Source organism: Lutra lutra, chromosome 14 (genome assembly GCF_902655055.1).
Source record: "Lutra lutra chromosome 14, mLutLut1.2, whole genome shotgun sequence".
Taxonomy (NCBI): Eukaryota; Metazoa; Chordata; class Mammalia; order Carnivora; family Mustelidae; genus Lutra; species Lutra lutra.
Genome location: NC_062291.1, coordinates 53,907,434 through 53,928,920, shown reverse-complemented (window position 1 = coordinate 53,928,920; position 21,487 = coordinate 53,907,434). Strand labels below are relative to the sequence as shown.

Here is a 21,487-nt window from a genome sequence, read left to right as displayed (position 1 = left end):
TCTATCAGTTGTTATGTTTCATTATTAGTAGAGTCTTTCATAGAAAATAGGGATCAAAAAATCATTGTGCTAAATAGACCAAGCATGGAAGAGATGGAGTTAAAGGGTCAGAACAGAAATTTTGAGAAAACTAGAGGATGAGAAAGAAATCTCAAAATCAGAAGTTATTTTATAGAATGTATATGGAAGTGATTACTTGATTCTTTTAATATAGTCATTATGCATTTACTTTGTAGGAGAGAGATGTATATGGTTGGGTTGGGGAGAGGCAAGAACATACCTATTCAAAGGGACCTATCTCAGAAGCACAGTATTAGTCAAAGAAAGCAAATTGCAGAGCAGTATGCATACTTCTATGTTTAGGGGAAGAAATAACATAAAGCATTTTTCTGAGGGTGTATATATATATATATATATACACACATATATATATATATTTTTTTTTTAAACATCTGAAAGAATACATGCCAAATGTGTGTAGCGGTCTGAAGAATGTAAGAAGGCAGGATTGGAGACTTTGCTTTTTCTGTCATAGTCTTCTGTTTGTGTGTGTTCGGGAAGAATGGATTTATGTGTTAGTTGCGTGGTTAAATATTCATTTAAAATAAATAAAGCATATTAATTACCACTAAACAGTATTTATAGTATAGATAGGGAGCTGAGATAGTTTCAAATAATGTTAACTCATTAGAAAATAAGAACGGTAGGGGCACCTGGGTGGCTCAGTTGGTTAAGTGTCCAACTCTTGTTTTGGGCTCAGCTCGTGATCTTGGGGTCATGGGATTGAACCCCGTGTTGGGCTCTGTGCTGGATGTGGAGCCTGACTGAGATTCTTTCTCTCCCTCTGCCCCTCCCTCCCCAATAAAAAATTTTTAGAAAATAAGAGCAGTAGAGCAGAAATTTGGAAATGACTTGGTTTGTGAGTTAATCCTCCCTTATGTGTTCAATGCATTTAACTTTGAAATGTTTTATCCATACCTATGTTGAAGCCATATGATAAATGTAAAAACCTTCCTTTAAGAATTCCTCCTGTTGGGGCGCCTGGGTGGCTCAGTGGGTTAAGCGTCTGCCTTTGGCTCAGGTCATGATCTCAGGGTCCTGGGATTGAGCCCCTCGTCAGGCTCTCTTCAGCGGAGAGCATGCTTCCCCCTCTCTCTCTTCTCTCTGCCTGCTTGTGATCTCTCTCTCTCTCTCTCTCTCTGTCAAATAAATAAATCTTAAAAAAAAAAAACAAAAAGAATTCCTCCTGTTTTTCTGTATTATTTGACAACCCCAGTTATCCTTTCCTAGCCTTTTCAAACATCTACCCACCTTTTGATTTTTGATCCTGTCTGTGCTTCTGTTTTTGCTAGCCAAGTCCCATTGTCTATGGGACACAAAGCAACTGATCACTGTAGAAGTTTTGGAACATTACTGGCATAGACTTGAAAGTCATAGATGGGGGTTCACATCCTGATATCTGCCTACCTTTGTGACTTTGAGCAGTTTTATATATATATATAAGCTTTGTGAGCCTGTTTTCTCTTCTGTGAGATGGAGATAATGCTGACCCTGTAGGGTTGTGGTGAGGATGGAGATCATGGCTATAAAGCATTTAGCCCAGTTCCTATCATGCAAAACACCATGATTAATTTCATCTTTGGTTCTGGAGCTGCTTTTTTTCTCAGATGTTGTTGGACCCTTGCAGTGTTCTATCTTGTATCTCTAGGAGACAATATGGGAATAAGCCAGAAGGATAGAAAAAGTCCTAGATTTCTCTCCCAAGAAAAAGGCAGGTGAGTGGGATAGGGCTGGTGGAGGTGGGCCTGTGGCAATGCTAGAGGGTACATCAAGCCACTTCTTGAGTTTAACTGTCATTTGAATAAGAGTAAATGACTAAGGGCAAATGAGGATTAATTAGGTTGCCTGTGTGGTAGGGTGGTAGTCAAAGAAGCCCCTCTCCGAATGTGTTAGGATTAGGTTGAGGGAATGTTTGTGAAAAGGATTTAAGGTAGAGGGAGTAGGAGGAAGTTAGGGAGGCCGTAGAGTGAGACTCCTTAAGAACACAGTCTGGATTTGAGTAGATTGGAGCCTTGGCTCTGTTGCTTACTGCCCTGTGAATATTGGGCCAGTTACTTAATCTGTCCAAGATTTAATTGCTTAGTTTATAAAATAGAGTTGTGAGGGGATGCATTTAGCATGCTTAGAATAGTGGCAGGCATATTTTAAATACCCGATAAATTTACTAATATTAAGTCAAGCTGAGGGAAGAAAATAAAGCAGGGCTAGTGAACTGTACAATCGGAGTGGGCTCCCTCTATATACAGCTAACTGATAGCATTTGTCATTGGTTATCTTTAAAGAAAGAGTCAATAATGGGATGCATTATTTATAAATGTTCTAATACTTCCTGGTGTGTTTGCTTATTAAAAACAAATAAAAAAAAGATCTTTTCCTTATTTTCCCTATATTGAGAAACAAAACTTATTTAAAAAAAAAAAAACAACTTGAAAGGTTAGTTGCCACTTCTAACTTTTGTTGTCAAATGATAAATTGTGGTCTGGTTTTATCTATGTATGATTTCTGCTTGAATTTCACTGCAATTTTTGTACTTTTTCTGTCCTTTTTGTTGTTTCTTGCAGGCTTCCTGGTTAATCAGTTGCTTTTAGCAATTTTTACTACTTATAAAACAAAAAGGATGAATAATATGCTTCAAAAGTATATCAGTGAGGCATAGATAAATAAATTTTAATGAGAAAATAAGCCTCTGCATTGAAATTCGTTCAATTAAGAAGGCTGTGCAAACTTTGTCCTGCATTTCATCTGTCATCTTTTCATCTGTTGAGCACTAGTGAACCTCTGGGTTTTTAAATATATGTCCCAGTGCTCTAAGGTGGCATCATAAAAGTTTCTTTTTGTTCTCCCTGATATTCCAGTAGCCACCACTGTACAGATGCCTTGTTCTACATTCTGTCATTTAGTACTGAAAATAACCATAGGGAAAATTATAATTTTATAGGTGAACCAAAGTTTAGAAACTTGTTCAGAGTGACATGCCAGCAACTGGCAGAGCCAGAATTTGAAAATCAGATGGCTGATTTCAGAGTGTGTACTTTTTAAAAAAATTTTTTTTAAAGATTTTATTTATTTATTTGACAGAGATCACAAGTAGAGGGAGAGGGAAGTAGGCTCCATGCTGAGCAGAGAGCCCGATGTTGGGCTCAATCCCAGGACCCCGGGGTCATGACCCAAGCCGAAGACAGAGGCTTTAACCCACTGAGCCACCCAGGTGCCCCAGAGTGTGTACTTTTAAATGCCAGACCGCCAACTGCTTTACTAACCCACAATCAACAGAAGACTGCAAAGCTGACCCTTGGCAAAGTGGCCAGAATTGTTTCTTTCCTGCTGCTGTCTTTCTAGTCCCTCCCTCATTTTACCATCCCATTTTACTGATCAGATACAGGTGTAAAGTCTTAGCTTGAAGAATTGTCCAGTCTAGTGGCTCTCAAATCTAGCTAGTCAAAAGAGTCACCTGGGACACTTATTTCTTTTAAAATTTTGACAAAGTTGGTTTTCGCTGGAGCCCAGGAACCTGCATTTTAATAATTCTACAAGTGATTTGGACAATCTGACAGGTTTGAGTACCAATTCAGATGCATGAGTCCCCACCCAAATAGCCCCTCCATTTTCCTTACAGGTAGTCATCTAATAATCCAATATTGTCTTCTGATGGCGACTGACTGCCATCTTGCCGTGAAGGTTATTTCATTGGTAATTAGATGCAATGCTGTGCTTCTATAGAGCGTTCATTTACTGGTATGGACCAGATCAGTTTCTTCAGGCTTTGTGTCTGTAATTGGCTTTGAGGTTAGATCCAGGCTGGAAACTTCTCTGAACCTCATCTTCCTCATGTGTGAAATGAGTGTTTTGTTATCTACAGTGAAGGTTTATATCAAGAACTAAATGAAAAAAATAAACTGTCCTGACTGGGAAGATTCATGAATGCCTTCAAACAGGCATTTCTTATAGTCCCTTCACCTTATCAGCCTTTTTTGAAACAGTCCCATGCCTGCAGGGCTCTAGTTAGAAGTGTGGAGATATGTATATATATATATATATAGAGATATAGATAGAGATATATAGATATAGATATAGATATCTGGAATGGATGTCTAGGAACCTTCTAATATATATATTAGGATATATATATAAGGTATATATAGGGTATATATAGGGTGTATATATAGAGAGAGGGTATATATATAGAGAGAGAGAATATATATAAGGCTCCTAGACATCCATTCCAGGATTGTCAGTGCCAGAAATAGGTTGTCATTTTGACTTCTCATCCGTACACTCCTTTTTTTTTTCACCCGTGGCTTTTCCTCTGGACAAAGAATATGATACCTCTTACAGAGACAGAGAAGCCTACATTTCTGAAAATTCAGTTTTACTCCTTAAGTAATTGGAGTTTCCACTGATAACTTGAACCCAGCACAAAACAAATGATCTGCAGGAAGACCTTAAAGGTGAAAGAAAAGTCCTTCTTCAATTATATAGAGACCAAAATGGAGAACCAAAGAAAATACTCCATGTCTCTTTCTTATCCAACAGTAGACAGACAATTGATGAGTATTAAGAAAAAAATGGGGAGGGGCGCCTGGATGGCGCAGTCCATTAAGTGTTCAACTCTTGATTTTGGCTCAGGTCATGATCTCTCAGGGTCATGAGATTGAGCCCCTCATTAGGCTCCAAGCCCAGTGTGGAATTCTCCCTCCCACCCATGTTCTCTCTCAAATAAATAAATAAAATCTTTAAAAGAAAGAAAGAAAGAAAGAAATGGGGTGGAGGTAGCAAGTGAGAGGAGGTAGTGGCAGTGAACTAAGAAATGTTGAATGCTTGCTCTTTGGCAAACACAATGTGAGTAAAATAAATACTTAACTGGTTTCAACCTAATTTTCACAGGTTAGATCCCATTTTACCAATGAGAATACTGAAGACCATTGAGAATAACTAAGGCAAGCCTCATACCTGGTCAGATGGCAGGTCCAGACTGAGGAGACCTGGGACTTTCCAGAATGTGATTTTTTAAAAAATTATAATACATACACATTCTTTAAGAAACAGATGTCCTAATTTCTATTGTACTCTACACAGTTCCCTGTCAAAACACCTGTTATTCTCTTATTTTAATTGGTTATGTCTCTCTTCTTTTACTAGTTACTTTATACATAGGGACTGGGTTGCAACATTCATCTCTTTTTTTTTTTTTTAAGATTTTATTTATTTATTTGACAGACGGAGATCACAAGTAGGCAGAGAGGCAGGCAGAGAGAGAGAGGAGGAAGCAGGCTCCCCGCCGAGCAGAGAGCCCGATGCGGGGCTCGATCCCAGGACCCCGGGATCATGACCCGAGCCGAAGGCAGAGGCTTTAACCCACTGAGCCACCCAGGTGCCCCTGCAACATTCATCTCTATCACCAGGGCCTAGTATAGGAGTTGACCCTTGACCTGTGCATTAAAAGTTTGTAAAAATGGAATTTCTGGCTCTGGTATTTGAAAACATCTGCACCCTCCACTGCTACTCCTCATCTTTGAGTTAAAAAAAAAAAATTATAGAATTGTAAGGGATATTAGAAATACTCTAGCCAGTCCTCTCGTTTGTATAAAGGGAGGAATTTCAGGCACTGACTGGAGAGGTAGATCATGATGTACCCCAAAGACCCCAATTGATAGTAGTTACTCTAGCACTCTTGCCTCCTGGTGCTCAGTTGAGGGCTCTTCTTAGGATCTACATGTATACATACTGCTTTCATTCAGTTAGTAACCCTCTGATTCTTCCTTTATGCTCAGTGCTGCAGAAATGCCACTTTCCTTTCTGGCTCCCTGAATAGATTTACAGCCATGCTTTCCAGAACCCAGAAGAAAAACAGCTTCCCAAGAGTTAAGACTTAAGCTAGAAGATAGTCACTGAAGTTGAGATTTTTAACCTATTTTATCCCTTTTTTGCTCATCCAGACAATTACTTAACTATTGTTCATTGGAGACGCTAATTGATTATTTGCAGGTCTGGGGAAACTGTTCAGAACCCTGAAAATAATCTCTCATTGCTATCGTTTGATTTGGTGTGGTTGTTGAGATGTGTGTTTTGCTTTTCTTTTTTAAAGATTTATTTATTTGTGTGAGAGAGAGGGAGAGAGAGAGAGAGAGAAGCGCCCATGTGAGTGTGTGGGGGTCATGGGAGAGGGAGAGTGAATCTCAAGCAGACCCTGCACTGAGCCCAGAGCCCCACACAAAGCTCAATTTCAAGACCTTGAGATCATGACCTGAGCTGAAATCGAGAGTCAGATACAACCAAAGCCACCCAGGCGCCCCTGTTTTGCTTTTCTTAAACAAAAGCAAACTAAGTCTGTAATGTAGTGTATTCTCTAATGTTAAGTTAAGCCATGAGTTGTGTTTCCCTTTAGCTCAGGCTAGTAAAAATAATTTGCACATGATAGTCTCTCATGGGCTTGAGTGAAATGTGGTGGAACAATGATTTTCTTCACTTAGTTGTGTTAGCTCTCTATTTTCAAAATGTTTTTGCCTCTAGCATCATGAAAACACTATCTTGGGTTAAAGTTTTTTCATGTGAGTGGTTTTCAAAAGTTAATTTTCATAAAACTTTGGACACATTTTAAGTTTTATAGAGTATATCTAATGTATGGAACTTATCAGTAATAAATATTAAAGATACCCGATAAAATTAGATTGAAACTACAGTCACCTTTTGCTTTTTCAGGAAAGTGATTCTGTTTGTAGACTGAGAATTCTTAATTATGGACTTCCTCTAGATAAAAAATTCTCTGTTCATTTGAATAGAATGTTTCTTTGACATTGGAGGCTGGGGTGAAGGGCTGAGGGCAAAGTCAGTTGACTTGACTCTTTCCTTTGAATTTACTTTCTTAAGTTCTTTTGAGAGAAAGTCTGAAGTAGTGGGACATATACATTAAAGAATATTGGGGAAAAGGATGCAATTAATTCTAGAAACTTGTATTAAGCTTAATGTTGCCAAATCATTATTCTTAATGAAATGAATATGTGTTATTAGAACAATCTGGAACTTTGATTCATGTCATCAATCCATGGCAAGAAACAAATGATATAGTATTAGTTTTATGAAGTAATTTTATGTATTGTCTTATTCTGTGTTTTTATTTTTAGGACCGGAGTAGGCCCTATGACACTTTTAACTTGCACTCGTTGGAGAACTCCTTAATGGATATGATAAGGACTGATCATGAGCCTCTGAAAGGTAAACACTACCCTCCCAGTGGCCCACCAATGAGTTTCGCTGATATAATGTGGAGGAATCATTTTGCAGGTTAGGAATATTCATATGTCCATTCCTTGCTTGGTGTTTTAAACAAAAATCAGCTTTTTAATAATTGTGATTTTTTTTTCATTTTTTTTTTTTTCTGTTTTTGTTTGCTTCTGTAAAGCATTGTGGAATGTATTTAAAATTGATTTTCTTTTTTAACCTGGGTTCAGCTACCTACAATAATCAAGGTTGATTGCTTTAATCATAATGTTTGGCAGAAGCATGTGTTGGGTAGCATGAGACCAGAAGTCAAGTTTTCTGGGCTTGGTGCATTTGGAATCCTCAGCTGAACCGGGGTAATTCATTTAAGTCAAAGTATTCTGCAAGGAAATATGAAATTTAGTAAACCAATCTCCAAAGACTGCTTCGGAAAACTTCGTAGAAGTTCCATTTTATTAAAATATAATCACTTTCGTCGCATAGGAAGTATCACTACACAGCCTTAAGAGCAGCCAGTGATTCTTTGCATTCTCTAAGGCTAGAACAGAAAGAAAATGTCTTAAAGTGTGCAAATGTTTTGGGTTAAATAGAAGGCAGAAAGTCCCAAGGTCAGCAGTATGAGGACTTCCTATTTTTAGAGCCAATGTAAATTCAGGTTAGTGGTTGATGTTACATTTCTAATTACAGATAGTTCTTTTTATGTGTTATAGGACTTTTTAGGGGCCCTGCGATATTTTAAAATACTGTAATGGAAATTTCCTGTGGAAATATCCACTTGGGTTTAGAGCCTAAATATCTGAAAAGTGTGAAGAGTTGGCCACAAGGGTGCCCATTTTATTTGAATCCTTATGTCCTCCAGAGCTGTGAGGAATTTGATCCCCTCTGGTTCTCTCCAGGCTTTTATATAGAGTGTGACTGACTTTGAACACCTGATATTCATTTCCTCAAGCCACCTCAGAAATCCATTTCATCATTTTCTTGCCACATTCATGATTTTCTGCTGCTTTCCTCAATTTCCAGTGAAAAGAAAGTAGATAACAGGCCATGAAGAAAATAAGGGATTTGAGAAAAGCTATATGTTAAGGCCTTCAGAAGTAGGAAAAAAGATCTCTCATTTATTCATTGTTATATTTAGTCACCATTACCACGACTTTCCTCAGTTGAAAGATTAGGTATATGGTAATTTAGAGCATATTTCACTTAGAAGTGAGAATGGTGTTTAAAAAAAAAAAAGAAACAATGATATTCACAGACTGTGTTTTTAGTATCTTCTAAGGATGCATTTGTCTTCCTTCTCTACCACAAACAGCTATAAGCCTCTCCCAATTATTCTAAAATATTCAGCCCTTGTTCTTTATGCATACCTCTCTTATTTTGGTCTGTATTTTTTCTTCTAGCAATAAAATGTTATGAAAAGCTCTTACATTATAGTCTATAAATAATTTCCCACAGTTTTGTGACTGTTGTTTACACAGGAGCTAGTGTGCCCTGTTGAGAGTAGTAGTGGCAAAGTATAAAGAGGGAACTTCACTGTGGGTAATGTAAATACCTTACTCCATTTTTAGTGGCCCCTTTTTTAATGCATGTCCAACCACCTCTGCATATATTTCTCTACCACACTTGCAAATGTGAGGCTTCATCTGTAAGAGTCTTTTGCATTGTACTTATAATATGTCCTAATAAGTTGGAAAGCACGTAATATGTACATTTTTACAGCCTTAATATGCTTGCAACTTCTCTGTTCATCATACCACCCACCTTGATGTCCTATGAATGGACTACTTCCCATGGTCAGTTACATCACCGTGTCATTGTCCTTTGGGTAGAGTGTTCAAGCTTCCTGCTTCCTTTTCCAGCTGGGAGACTTTTAGGTCTGGTTTATGGCACCATGTATTTGATCCTTATTACTTCTAATAATGTAATTATGATGCTGGCATTTTAAAGGAAAAATTTTAAGTAATTTTTTACTTTAAAAATGGAGACAATTATAACAAAAATATAACTAAAAAATAAATGTGATAGTATATCCATATATATATATATATATTTTTTTTTTAAGATTTTATTTTTTTATTTGACAGAGAGATAGAGAGTGCAGGGAGGTAGAGCATCAGGCAGAGGGAGAGGGAGAAGCAGACTCTCCACTGAGCAGGGAGCCTGATGCGGGGCACGATCCCAGGACTCTGGAATCATGACCTAAGCCGAAGGCAGACACTTAACTGACTGAGCCACCCAGTCTCCCCTATTTTTATATACCTTATATAATAAATGTTATACACATTTTTATCTATCTTTATAATTTATTAATAGGCCTTAACTTTGGACTCTTAGATTGTTTCCAGCTTAATAGGTGATGCTGCCATGGATGAGTTCTTGCACATAGCTTTTCCTTAAGGTAAATTCATAGAGAAGATCCCTGGGTCCAAAGATATAGAAATGTAGGTGAACAGAGCTTTAAGGGAAAGGTGGTAGGCTAGGGGACTTACCATATGGCTTCCCTGTCTAAAAACACTTCCTTCTATTCCATCCTGTTTTTCCTCCTACCTTTAATATCTTCGTCTCCCACTTGACCATGAGAACACTTTTTTGAGTGTCTCAAAACTCAAGTTATAGAATCATGGGTTTTTTGTATGCTTGTTTTGTTTTTTTCCTGAAGCTTGACTTTCTTTGGGGAAAAAAAAAACAAAAAACTTTCTTACTCAGTGTAGGAATTTCAAATAATTAAAAAAAAAAAAAGAAAAGTGAAAAAATAATCTGAGACTTACTATCTAGAGATAGCAAAGATTATTATTTTTATTAACATTTTTCCAGGCATTTTATATTCTCTTAGTAGGAGGCTAAATTTCAGATCAGCCTTTCTGACTTTCCAGTCATTCAAACTTGGGTTTGAATCCTGGCTCTGCCTCTAGTTGGCTGTTGATCTAGATAAATCAGTTAACCTCTTTGAATTCAAAGCCTTAGTTTCCTCATCATTGAAATAAAGTACCCACTTCATGGACTGGCTGAAAAGGTCAGACAAAGTTCCTGAGACTAGAAAGTGCTCACATGTTAACCTTTTTTTTTTTTTTTTTGGCTGGCGGTGGTAATGCTGTGCTACTTACTGCCTGGCCTGGGTAATAAATTAAACCTTATATTGCTACAATATTTACTTCCTTCTAGCTAGACTGTAGCTAAATATTAAAAGCTTTCAAATGCAAGTTGTAAAAATTTTATATTTGTCATAGATAAGTAGTGATTATTGAAGGATAAACACTTTGTCTTCATAAAAAATCACCTTAAGGAGCACCTGGGTGGCTCAGTGGGTTTAAGCCTCTGACTCCGGCTCAGGTCATGGTCTCAGGGTCCTGGGATGGACCCCCACCTTGGGCTCTCTGCTCAGCATGGAGCCTGCTTCTCTCTCTCGGTCAAGTAAATAATATCTTTAAAAAAAAAAAATCACCTGAAGGAGAAAGGAAAATAGTCCTCTTAAGTTACATTGGCTTTCCAAAATTATGTATCTAAATAGTGTAAAAAAAAAAAAAAGAAAAATATCATAGGATATCCCATTCATGATGGGATAAAGTACTTCATGATGAATTTAAAGTGAACGTGATGAAATATGTTCTCAGCAATATTTCATCTTAGAGATGTATGCAACTGAGCCTGGGCGGCTCAGTTGGTTAAGTGTCCAACTCTTGGTTTCAATTCAGGTCATGATCTCACAATGTGGGATCGAGCTCCACATCTGGCTCTGAGCTACCATGGAGTCCGCTTCAGTTTCTATCTCCCTCTCCCTCCCACTCTCTCTCTCTCAAACAAATAAGTAAAATCTAAAAAAAATCCATGCAATGAGAAATCCCTTTATTCAACTGTTCTCTTGATTAAAGGGGAAAAAAGGGTTAGTGGGAGAAATGACAGAATAGGAAATTCAGAAAGTAGTAAGACTTCTGTTTTAGTAAAGAACTTTGTATTTTTTTAAAGATTTTGTTTATTTGAGAGAGAGCAAGAGAACAAGCAGGTGGGAGGAACAGAGGGAGGGAGAGATAGAAGCAGACTCCCTGCTGAGGAGGAAGCCCACTAGATCAAGACCTGAGCCCAAGGCAGTGGCTTAACCAACTGGGCCACCCAGGGGCCCCTAGTAAAGAATTTTAACAGTTTTTCAGTCACATTTATACTTACACTCAATAAAACCAAGTCACACTTGAAGATGTTTGTAGGCAGTATTAAAAGGTCTCTACCTCCTCCCCCATGATAAAAATGTTAAGTAATGTAGAGGAAAAGTTGAATTGAGCTTTCTTCACAGCACCTGAGGAATGTGTTTAGTAGTGCTGATCAGATCATAGCACCCTTATTTAAATAAAAATTAGACTAATTTTGTTGGCTTCTTAAAGATAACAAACTACTTGATTATAACAGAATAACATATTATAATTATCTGTTGTCTCTTACCATATTACGTATGACTTTTCCTATTGTTTATTTGAGAGAATGCCTCCAAGAAATGAGAAGGGTGGTTTTGAGAAGGATGATTAAATAATGAACACTCTCCCTTATTTCTTTTCTAAGTGCAGAAATCCTTGGGTTGGTAGAGAGTAAGACCTCAGAGAGAGGAATTATTCTCTGCCTTCTTTTCATGTGGGCTGAAGGGAAGGAAATCCACAACTTTCCTTATAACTATGAGGGTTAAAGGGATTTCTGGCATTGGGAGAGGTGGGATTAAAGATAGGGAAAGTGGGCACCTGGGTGGCTGTCAGTTAAGCATCTGCCTTCAGCTCAGGTCATGATCTCAGGGTCCTGGGATCAAGCCTGGTATCAGGCTCCCTGCTCAGCAGGGAGTCTACTTTTCCCTCTCCCTCTGCTCCTTCTCCCCACTCATGCTCTCTCTCTCAAATAAATAAATAAATTTTTTTTTAAAGAAAAAGCTACCCACGCACCCCAACAAATAGAATCTTTTTAAAAAATTGTTTGCTGTAAAAACAAATTATTTGCTGTAAAATAGGGAAAAAGATTCATCTCTGTACTCTTCTTATAGGTGTTCCCAGCTTGCTACTAATGATGAAAGTTTACCTAGCCACAGGGGAACCCCAATGAAAACCCAGGGTCATTAGGTTTGGTTAATCCCAGCCTCCCTGAGGATTAACATTCAAAAAGTACAAAGTGATGACAGGAGGAATAATAGGGAAATACCAACCACAGAGTGTTGGGCAGTGTAGGTGACATTGTGAAGCAAGGTCCATCCCCTGGTTGGGTAGCACAGTATAGCAAATAATCTTGGCAAAGAGTACCCTTTCTGTCGTCCCACGTAGTCTCCTTCTTACAACAGAAGAATAGAGCTGGCTGACTACTTGGGTGTAGTACCTGATGAAACATTTCTGTGTATTTGAATTTTCTCTTTCCTCGCTATTCATGGAACTGAAATTTGAAAAATGAAAAGAGCAGGTGTCAGTTGAGAGCTGATATTTGAAGGGTTTGCTTTTCTTTCTTTTTTTCTTTTTAAGGGTTTGCTTTTCAAATGTGTACTGAATCTGGGGGTGGGGAGCTGTCTTCTGATAATAGTGCTTTGAAATATTTAAATTGAGAGAAACTTGGAAGAAATAAATACCACACCTTTTGGGTGTTATGGAAGCAATTTTCTTTATTCATCATAATTTAAATTTAGTATTATATAGCCTTTCACAAAATTGGCCCCTTTTGTGGAATATTGAGGTTCCCTTGTTTCAGAAAAAGTGCATCTTCATTACATTTAGTTTGTTCCAGAAAAATATGCTGTCTCTTTACTTACTTGCATTGTTGCCCCAGTTCTATTTTTGTGCTACCTACCTTTGGCCCATAGAAGTTTGTCTTGCATAAAAGTTAGCAGAGTTTACAAATTGTTTGGGGCATAGTTTCTGAGTAAGCAAGAAGTGATTGTTTGTTTCTATACAAGAGGGGAACAATAAATACAAGTTGAATGATTTTTTTAAAATAAATATCTCCCATTTATTTTTCCAGTGGTCCTTTCTATATCGTAGTGTAGTCACCTGAGAGTTGTTTTTTTTTTTAAGATTTATTTATTCATTTTAGAGAGAGTGTGAGCAGGGGGAGGGGTGAAGGGAGAGGGAGAGAGAATCCCTCATGCAGACCCCCTGCTGAGTGCGGAGCCCAACACACCTGCCGTCCCAGGACCCTGAGATCATGACCAGAGCCAAAATCAAGAATTGGATGCTTAACCCACTGAGCCACCCAAGTGCCCCCTATCTGAGAGTTTTAAATGAATGATTTAAGTATTTTAGAGTATAGCCTGAAATGAGGAAACATAGGAACCAAGGAATTGATAGCATGCCAAAAATTATCCACTGCTGCTATGAAAAGAAACTAGAATTTGACCTCAAGTCTAAGCTCATAGCTTTTGCTTCTTGGTTCTTTGAAACAGATTAGAATACTTTAGTGCCAAAATTTTATCATTTTTCCTTAAAAGGACTTTAAAACACCATTTTATTATATTCTTACATATTATTTCATCTTGTGGATACTTTTTCTGAAGGAATGTATTTTCAATTTTATAGAGAAAATTGGTGGAAAATACAACAAAGCAGAATATGCATTTTTCTTATAACCTTTTCTAAAATACAGCATTTAAATTCTATTATGTGAAGGTCTCTGAAAGACTTGACTTTTTAGAGCAAATAGGGATGATTAGAGGAAGATAGTTATTCCCTATCTTGTAACATATTGCAGAAGTGAAGAGGTGACTTTCATAATTATGAGTTCATGAAAATTCCAAGTTTTATCTTGGACATATAAAAATATGGGTTGGTTGAACTCTGAAACTTTGAATAACAGTAGAGGTCATTTTTTATAACTAGCCTTTTAAATATGAATTTGACATGAGCTTATGAGACTGTGATTTTCAGAGTCTGGATAAACATATGTAACACTATTCTCCAACCTCTCCCTCCATCTCCTCACCCCACATTTATCAAGCCCTGTGCAGTGAGGAAAGTGGGACAGTCTCAGATTTCCACAGCATCATTTAACTCCGTAAAACCAAGTATGCCTTTCAGTTTTCGAAACCTTATATTTTACACTATACTTAAAAGATAGCTGGCTGACAAGAACAATTTAAAAATAGCATCCCATGGACAGGTGACAAAATGTCACACTGGCAGCACCAGACTGCATTAACAAAAATCACCAGATGTCACACACTTGATTCTATTTTCACAGCTGATTAAACAGCAGTATTTGTTGGTTAAAAGGAAGAAAAAAGAAATGGCCTCATCTGTATTTGGAATCAGTTTTTCTTTTGCTGTTATATATTTTCTCCTTTAAAATTTCATAATAACTATAAAATTTAAGATGCAAAATATATTAAGAAAAAACAAAATAATTCTCCTTTTAGAAAAGAATCTTTACACATAAACACTCCTTCAACTGAAAGACTATAAATCAAAATGTTAACAGAGCTTGTCTTTAATTGGTGATCTTATTTTTTATATCTAATTTTTCTTCAATGAAAAGATATTGCATTTTTTGTAATCTAAATATTAATTTTTGTAGAGGTAAAGAAAGTAGCTTAAAGAAGCCGTAAGTGGTCTTACTAGAAAGAGTTTGCATTTAGTTGGGAAACAGTTAGATTATATTTAAATAATTGCTTCTGTTGGGTCTGGCATGACACAGAGTTTCTTATAAAACCTTTTGTGGGTGATGTTAATCCAGAGATCCACTGAAGTCTGAGAGACCAACAGAATCAGGGAGGATACCAAGAAAGGCAAAAAGTTTTTTGCTTTTCAGCAAATCCTGATGCCTTCATCTACAAAAACATTGCCTAAGGCTTTTTTCCCCCCCTGCATCTTTAGAAAGATTAAATTGGAAGTCATCAGTGTGTGCTAGGGGATGAAAATCAGAAAATTACCGAGCTTCCTTTCAGTTTCATCTTTCAAGCTGCAAAGTCCTAAGATCTGGAAAGAGCCCAAAAAGGACCCAGCTTCTTTAGGACAGCAGAGAGAGCACCCTTTAAGTGTGGGAACAGCAATGGTTCCAAAAACATATAAAAACTATTATTTGATGTAGCAATTTTAAGACCACATAATTCTTACCATAAACGATTGTAGCACAGGAAATATAGGAAGTCTAATGAGGATCAATTAAATTTGGGCTTGCTTGGGTTTTGTTTTTGTTTTGAGGGAGTAGGAAGGGCGGAGGAAGAGGGAGAGAGAGAACTCCAAGCAGGCTCCATGCTGAGCACAGGTCCAGATGTGGGACTTGATCTCACGACCCTGAGATCATGACCTGAGCCGAAATCAAGAGTTGGATGCCCAGCCCCATTGAGCCACCCACGTGTCCCAAGACTTGCTTAGTTTTCTTGATAACCCCTTATTATTTTAGGGAATACCCCTGGCTTTTTAGGAACCAAACCCACGTCTGAATGTTCCTTGGTCAGAGATTGAGGAGACCTTCTCTATATACCATTTCCTTAAGTTCTGCAGTGATTTTGAACTCAACTCTGGTTTGTAGGCATACTTTCCAGTGACTGTCTGTTTACTGTTAAATTTGGATATGTCAGAATACAATGAGTAAATCACATCTAGTTATTACGGATGTTAGTATTTGGTGGTAATGAATCCAAATAAGGTCTTGATTATCTGAAAATTATAGAACATTGATACAGCTAACTAAAACCAGAATGTAAATTCTCCCTGCCGAGTCACAAGCCTTATTCTCATGACAAATGTTCCTATTATAGATTCTGATCAGGTGGTGGTAGGAGGTAGCACTCATTGCATATGGGGTAGACAATATGTTTAGAGACTCTAAGATGACTTAGGATCTGGAGAAACATAAGACACAGAGTAATTACATATATAGATACTGTTAAATGTGTCTTTAAACAATGGTTAGTTTCTGAAACTCCTCACAATTAGCTTCTAGTAAATATGAAAAGATCTATGGAATCAATACAAAATAAAACAGGTAATTCTATTATTTAAAAAATGGTTCTTTACTAATAGGGTGATTTTTCTCTAGAAAACATTAAAATATATTCTAAAAAATGATTATACTGTAATTTAATGCTAGCAAAACATTTCCATAAAATTAGAGATAGATATATGTAATATCTTCCTCCTGATAAGTTTAAATGGTAAAAACTAAAAATTTTTAGTGAAAGTCCTGTAACACTTCATGGTAATAACACTTCATGGTAAAATTAGAATAATCTCCTTAGAATCCATCAATTATTGATGATTTTTACATTCTTAATTACTTTCTTTCTCATATACACACACATACATACACACATGCATCCAGCAGTACAAGCAACATTACACTTATGAGAGTTTTATTTTTTCCTTATCCTTTAATACAAATGACCTTTCAATAATTACTATCACCTGAGGGTTTTTTAAGAGACAAGGTTGGCCTTGTCTAGGCAAAAAATTGATTTGGCTGGAAATTCATTATTCCGCCTTTTTATTTGAAGCAAATGCTGTTTTGTCTACTGTGATTCTTCTCTTTTGGGCCAGAAGAGCTCAATAGTGCTGTTTGCCTTCAGTACCCCACAACGGAGATTAATACCAAATTAATACCAAATGACCTTTTGCAATTATTTATAACACTGTATTTGTTGTAAAAGTCATCACTTCCATATCTCCAGCATTCTCTGTACCACCCCCCCATACTGTTGACATTTATTTAACAGTAGTAATGACATAAAATTGACGTTTTCCTGAGAATTTCACGATAACGTTTGACCTAACTGGACATGAAGACCTTTGCAGAACCAGGGTCATATGTATAATAGCTTTACACAAAAGCACTGTATCAAAAATTATTTTATTGAAAAGCTTGGTCAAGAAAACTTAAATACATTTTTTTCCATATAAGACTATCTATTTCATTATTCTTTTAATATATCCACCTTCTTTTCCCAAATAATTCATGAAAAACATACCAATTGTCTACATCTTCCACTCTTAACCCTGGAGGCTATCCATTAAAACATCTGTTTCAGACTTACATCTTATAGGCCAGAGGTTGGCAAACTTTTGTCTGTAAAGGGCCAGAGAGGAAATATTTTAGGCCTGTGGTTCATATGGTCTCTGTCACATATTATTCTTTGTTTTTTAGTTTTTATTTTTACAGCCCTTAAAAAATGTAAAAATGATTCTTAGCTCAGAGGTGTACAAAAACAGGCAGCCAGTCAGTGTGGGCAGACATTTGAAACCTGTTAGTATAAGGATGAAGGTCTGGAGATAAGCATTATCCCCAAGGTTGTGTAACTAGTTGGTGGTAGGGAAAGCATAAGAACCGTAGATTATTAGGCCAGTCTCTGTTCCCCACTATAGCTGTTGTATAAATGTTACATCTTTCTTCTGGTAGCCCTGATAATTATGTTGCATTTTTGAGCCACTGTGAAACATTTATCTTTTATTCCCTCTAAACGTCATGTTTATATACTTCTTTGAATTCATTATTTTGTGGCTTGAATTTGAAGGGCAGTATGAATGGTTATTTAAATAAAATGCTTAGTCCAGTTGGCATGTTTAAATTGGAATGCGAGAGATGCTTTAAAATTTCAATATATTATAAGGGAAGCTTCTTTTTCATTTTGTTTTATTTTATTTATTTGTTAATGAGATTTTGGCTTTGTTTTTAAGATTTTTTTCATTTGTATGTTTTATGACTTGATTTAAAAACTGTTGTAACTGCTATGGCCTTGTTATAGATTATAGCATTGTTATAGATTAATCTGTTTCAGCGTTTTGTAATGTTTATCTTTTACAATGTATTTGAAATTAAGCATTCTCTTCTTTGTGCTTAAAATAAAATTATTTTATTTTTTAGGACGCATGGGAATAAATTTCCATCATCCAGGAACAGATAATATTATGGCACTTAACAGTAAGTTTTCATATGAAATATTCTATGAAATTAGCAGTCAAGGTTACAGCATGTGATTTCCACTTTCTTAATTGTTCATTACATTTCAACCTTCCACTTAGTGTGGGATAGACCATTATTCTATTCCTGTGGTTCTCAAAGTGTGGTCCCTAAACCCGCAGCATCAGCATCATTTGGGAACTTAGTAAAAATGCAAGATCTCAGGCCCCACTAAAGACTCCTGCATCAGAAACTTTAAGGCTGGGGCTGAGAAATCTGGGTATTAACAAATTATAGGTGATTCTGTTGCAGGCTAAAAGTTGAGAACTGCTTCTCTATACTAGGGATTGACAGACTACAGCCCTTCGAGCCAACTCTGGCCCATTGTCTGGTTTTATAGTTTTATTGAAACACAGCTATGCCCATTCATTAATGGATTATCTCTAGCTATTTTTGTGCCAGAGTGGTGGAGCCCAAAAAGCCTGAACTATTTACTGTCTGGTCCTTTACAGAGAAGTTTGCAGACCGCTGCTACATACCATTGGGGTGGGAGAAGGAAGGAGGAGAGGAAGAAAAGAAGCAGGTGAAGAGAGAGAGAGGGAGTAGGATAGTGAATGTGAATGAATAGATCAGTTTACTTATATATAACTCAGACTTCTCTCATTTTGGTAGATAGCCAACAGGTGCTTCAAACTGGACATCAGGGATCTCCCATTAGTGGAATTTGTGTGGTATAGGTGGTCTGGTCAGCAGCTTTGCAGGTTATAAATGGTTTTATCAGTATAATTGTTGGGTTGAGTTCTGGAGCATCAAAACCTAATTAACCAGAAAGTCATTGTATTAGTTAATTCTGGGGAAAATGTCTGGCTGGCATCAGTTCTCCTTCCTAGTATCTGTGGACCAAATGGCTTTGCAAAACAGTCTCTAAATAGAAATTGTCAGTTGTCATGACCATAAAAGCCATTGAATCTCTCAGGACTTAGTTTTTTTCCTCCGTTAAATGAGTGACATCAAATTGTTCCCTGTCATCCTCCCAGATATACAACCTGACTATGGGTACCCATAGGAGACATACTGGGTAAATCTAGGGCTGTGTACAGTATTACTCCTTTCCTTCCTACCATTGTATTTCCTTAGGGTAGATTTTACCTGAGTTATCTCTAAAATACATATTCCGCATTTCTTTTGGTTCCGACATGTTGTCTACTTCACAGCGGCCACTGCTGAGAACCACTGGCAGAACTTGGTGATGCAGGTCCTAATCCACTGCATGTGTATTTTGTTCTAAATAGCTGGTATCCCCTCTTTTGGAGGGTCTTGGAAACCATAAAAATTCCAGACTATCCACCTCTATTTTCTAATTTCTAAAAGAAAGGTCACTTTACCTTTAGTTTAAGGCAACTCTTTTTTCCCCCCCTTAGAAGCAGGTACTTTGGGGTGAGGATTAATAAACATGCTTAACTTGCTGAGCCTCAGCAATTTTGTGAAACTTTGTGGAAACACTTCAGTTAGGTGATGGGATCTAGAATTGAATGTTAATGAAAAAAACAGTATGGTAGTCTGTCTGCCTGAAGGTATGAGTGTGTATTTTAGAAAAGACCTGATTTACTATGGTGTGAGTCCCCTTCTGCAAGAGGGAGAGGATATAATTTACCATTGTTCTGTGTACAAAATGAAGCCAGAAGACACTTTTCTTTTTAAAAGGTTTTGATTCTCTTTGATTTGGCTCTCTTTAATTCTCTGCTTTTAAATACGATTTTGTTTATGTTCTTTCCAGTTTGTGCATCATGCTTAAATCCCCCTTTTAGCATCTAAATTTCCTCATCTGTAAGAGAAGGGGACTGAAATAGGTCATCTTTAATGATTGTTTCATAATGAAGATTCTGTGAATCTGTAATATTTTTTGATTTTCTTATTTTTACTTCCTATTTTTACTATTTTTTTTTTTTTAAGGAAGCTCTACACCCACCCAGCATGGGGCTTGAACTCACGACCCTGAGATCAAGAGTCACATGCCCTACCAACTGAGCCAGCCAGGCACCCCATATAATATTTTCTTAAAGCACCAAAGGGTCAGTTTGCCAGTATCTATATCAAATGTTGATAAATGATGCATATTTGCTACATTATGGCAGATATGAGAGTATATCTATCTTCAAATGACTCTGGGTACTGCCCGGTGGGCACCTCAAAGTAAACTATAAAAACAACCAGAATTTGACATTTGCCTTACTGGCAGTTTTCTTTCAAAGTTGACTCCAACTTGAAATGATCAGAATAAACAAAATATCCTCCTTAGAAGATACTTGTGAGACCTACAGATTTTGACAGACTTGATGTGATGAAGCTTTTCTCCCCTTCTGTGTGGTTGAACCTAACTCATCCAGTGACTTATGTATGTGACACATGCACAAGCACATCTATGTATTGTCTTTCCTCTTTTATCTACCATTTGTCAGCCCCATGGTTATTGTCCTGTGACTTGCCTGTCCTTCCTTCCCCTCAGCCTTCATATAGACATAGCTGAAAGTACTGAAACTTTATTGTTGCTTATTGAAAGCAACTGGGTTGAATTGTATTTTCAGACAACAAGGGATTGGCTAAGAAAATTGAAGAGAATTGAATCAAGCTAAAAAAAATTTTTTTAATGTCAATCATAATTCCTTCTTTGTTACCCTTTTTTGCTTTATAAAATCCATGCTTCCTAATTCTGTGCATAATGCTGCCATTCATTATGTCTTCAAAAAACTTCCATCCTTATTTTATTTCCTTGACCTTACCAAACCGAAATCTCTTCTGAAGACACCATGTTCTAACCTCTCCTGACTTGAGGGGGATAACACAGGTGCCATGCTGAGCATTCTCCCTTCTCAGTACTACTTCCCAGCTTTGAATGGGCCAGTTTTCCATGTTTTGATGTTCTTAGAGCTTGCCTTCCAGTTATTCTTTCCTCTGAGATCACTGCCACTGATGTCATCTAGAAGACAGAAAATGGGTGTGGAAGATAGAATTCTAACTTTAGAAAACAGTAACCCTATAGATATGTAGGGTATGGAAGAACAATAAGCTTTGTGTGAAACCGAAGAATCTATTGATTTTTCCTATTCAAGACCATGAATCTATTGAGAATTAGCAGGCCAGCCTTCGGGGAGGAAATTAAGGCCACATCTAAATTTTGACTTGTCTCCAAAATATGAGGTCCTCAAGCATTATAGAGTATGGAAGGGAAGATTGGGTAAAATTCTGATCCATCAGTAAGACCTGCCACTTGTCTGGTATTTCCAAAATAAAATCAGTTTTGAAATGATAAGTCCCTTCCATTTAAACTGGAAATATATTTTTTCTTAACTTTGTAATAATTCTGTCCTTT

The 21,487-nt window shown here is 37.0% G+C and overlaps 1 protein-coding gene across 11 annotated transcripts in view; it reads left to right on the top strand.

Annotated features, from left to right (window-relative positions):
- Positions 1-21,487, top strand: part of CPEB3 (cytoplasmic polyadenylation element binding protein 3) — a 190,696-nt gene that overhangs the window by 65,293 nt on the left and 103,916 nt on the right. For 8 of the 11 annotated variants that reach the window (XM_047701458.1, XM_047701463.1, XM_047701457.1 and 5 more), the window contains 2 exons: positions 7,182-7,341; positions 18,082-18,138. In XM_047701458.1, the coding sequence (XP_047557414.1) occupies positions 7,182-7,341; positions 18,082-18,138 (217 nt within the window). The remainder of the gene's footprint in view (positions 1-7,181; positions 7,342-18,081; positions 18,139-21,487) is intronic. The other 3 variants (XM_047701466.1, XM_047701465.1, XM_047701464.1) reach the window with 1 other exon arrangement.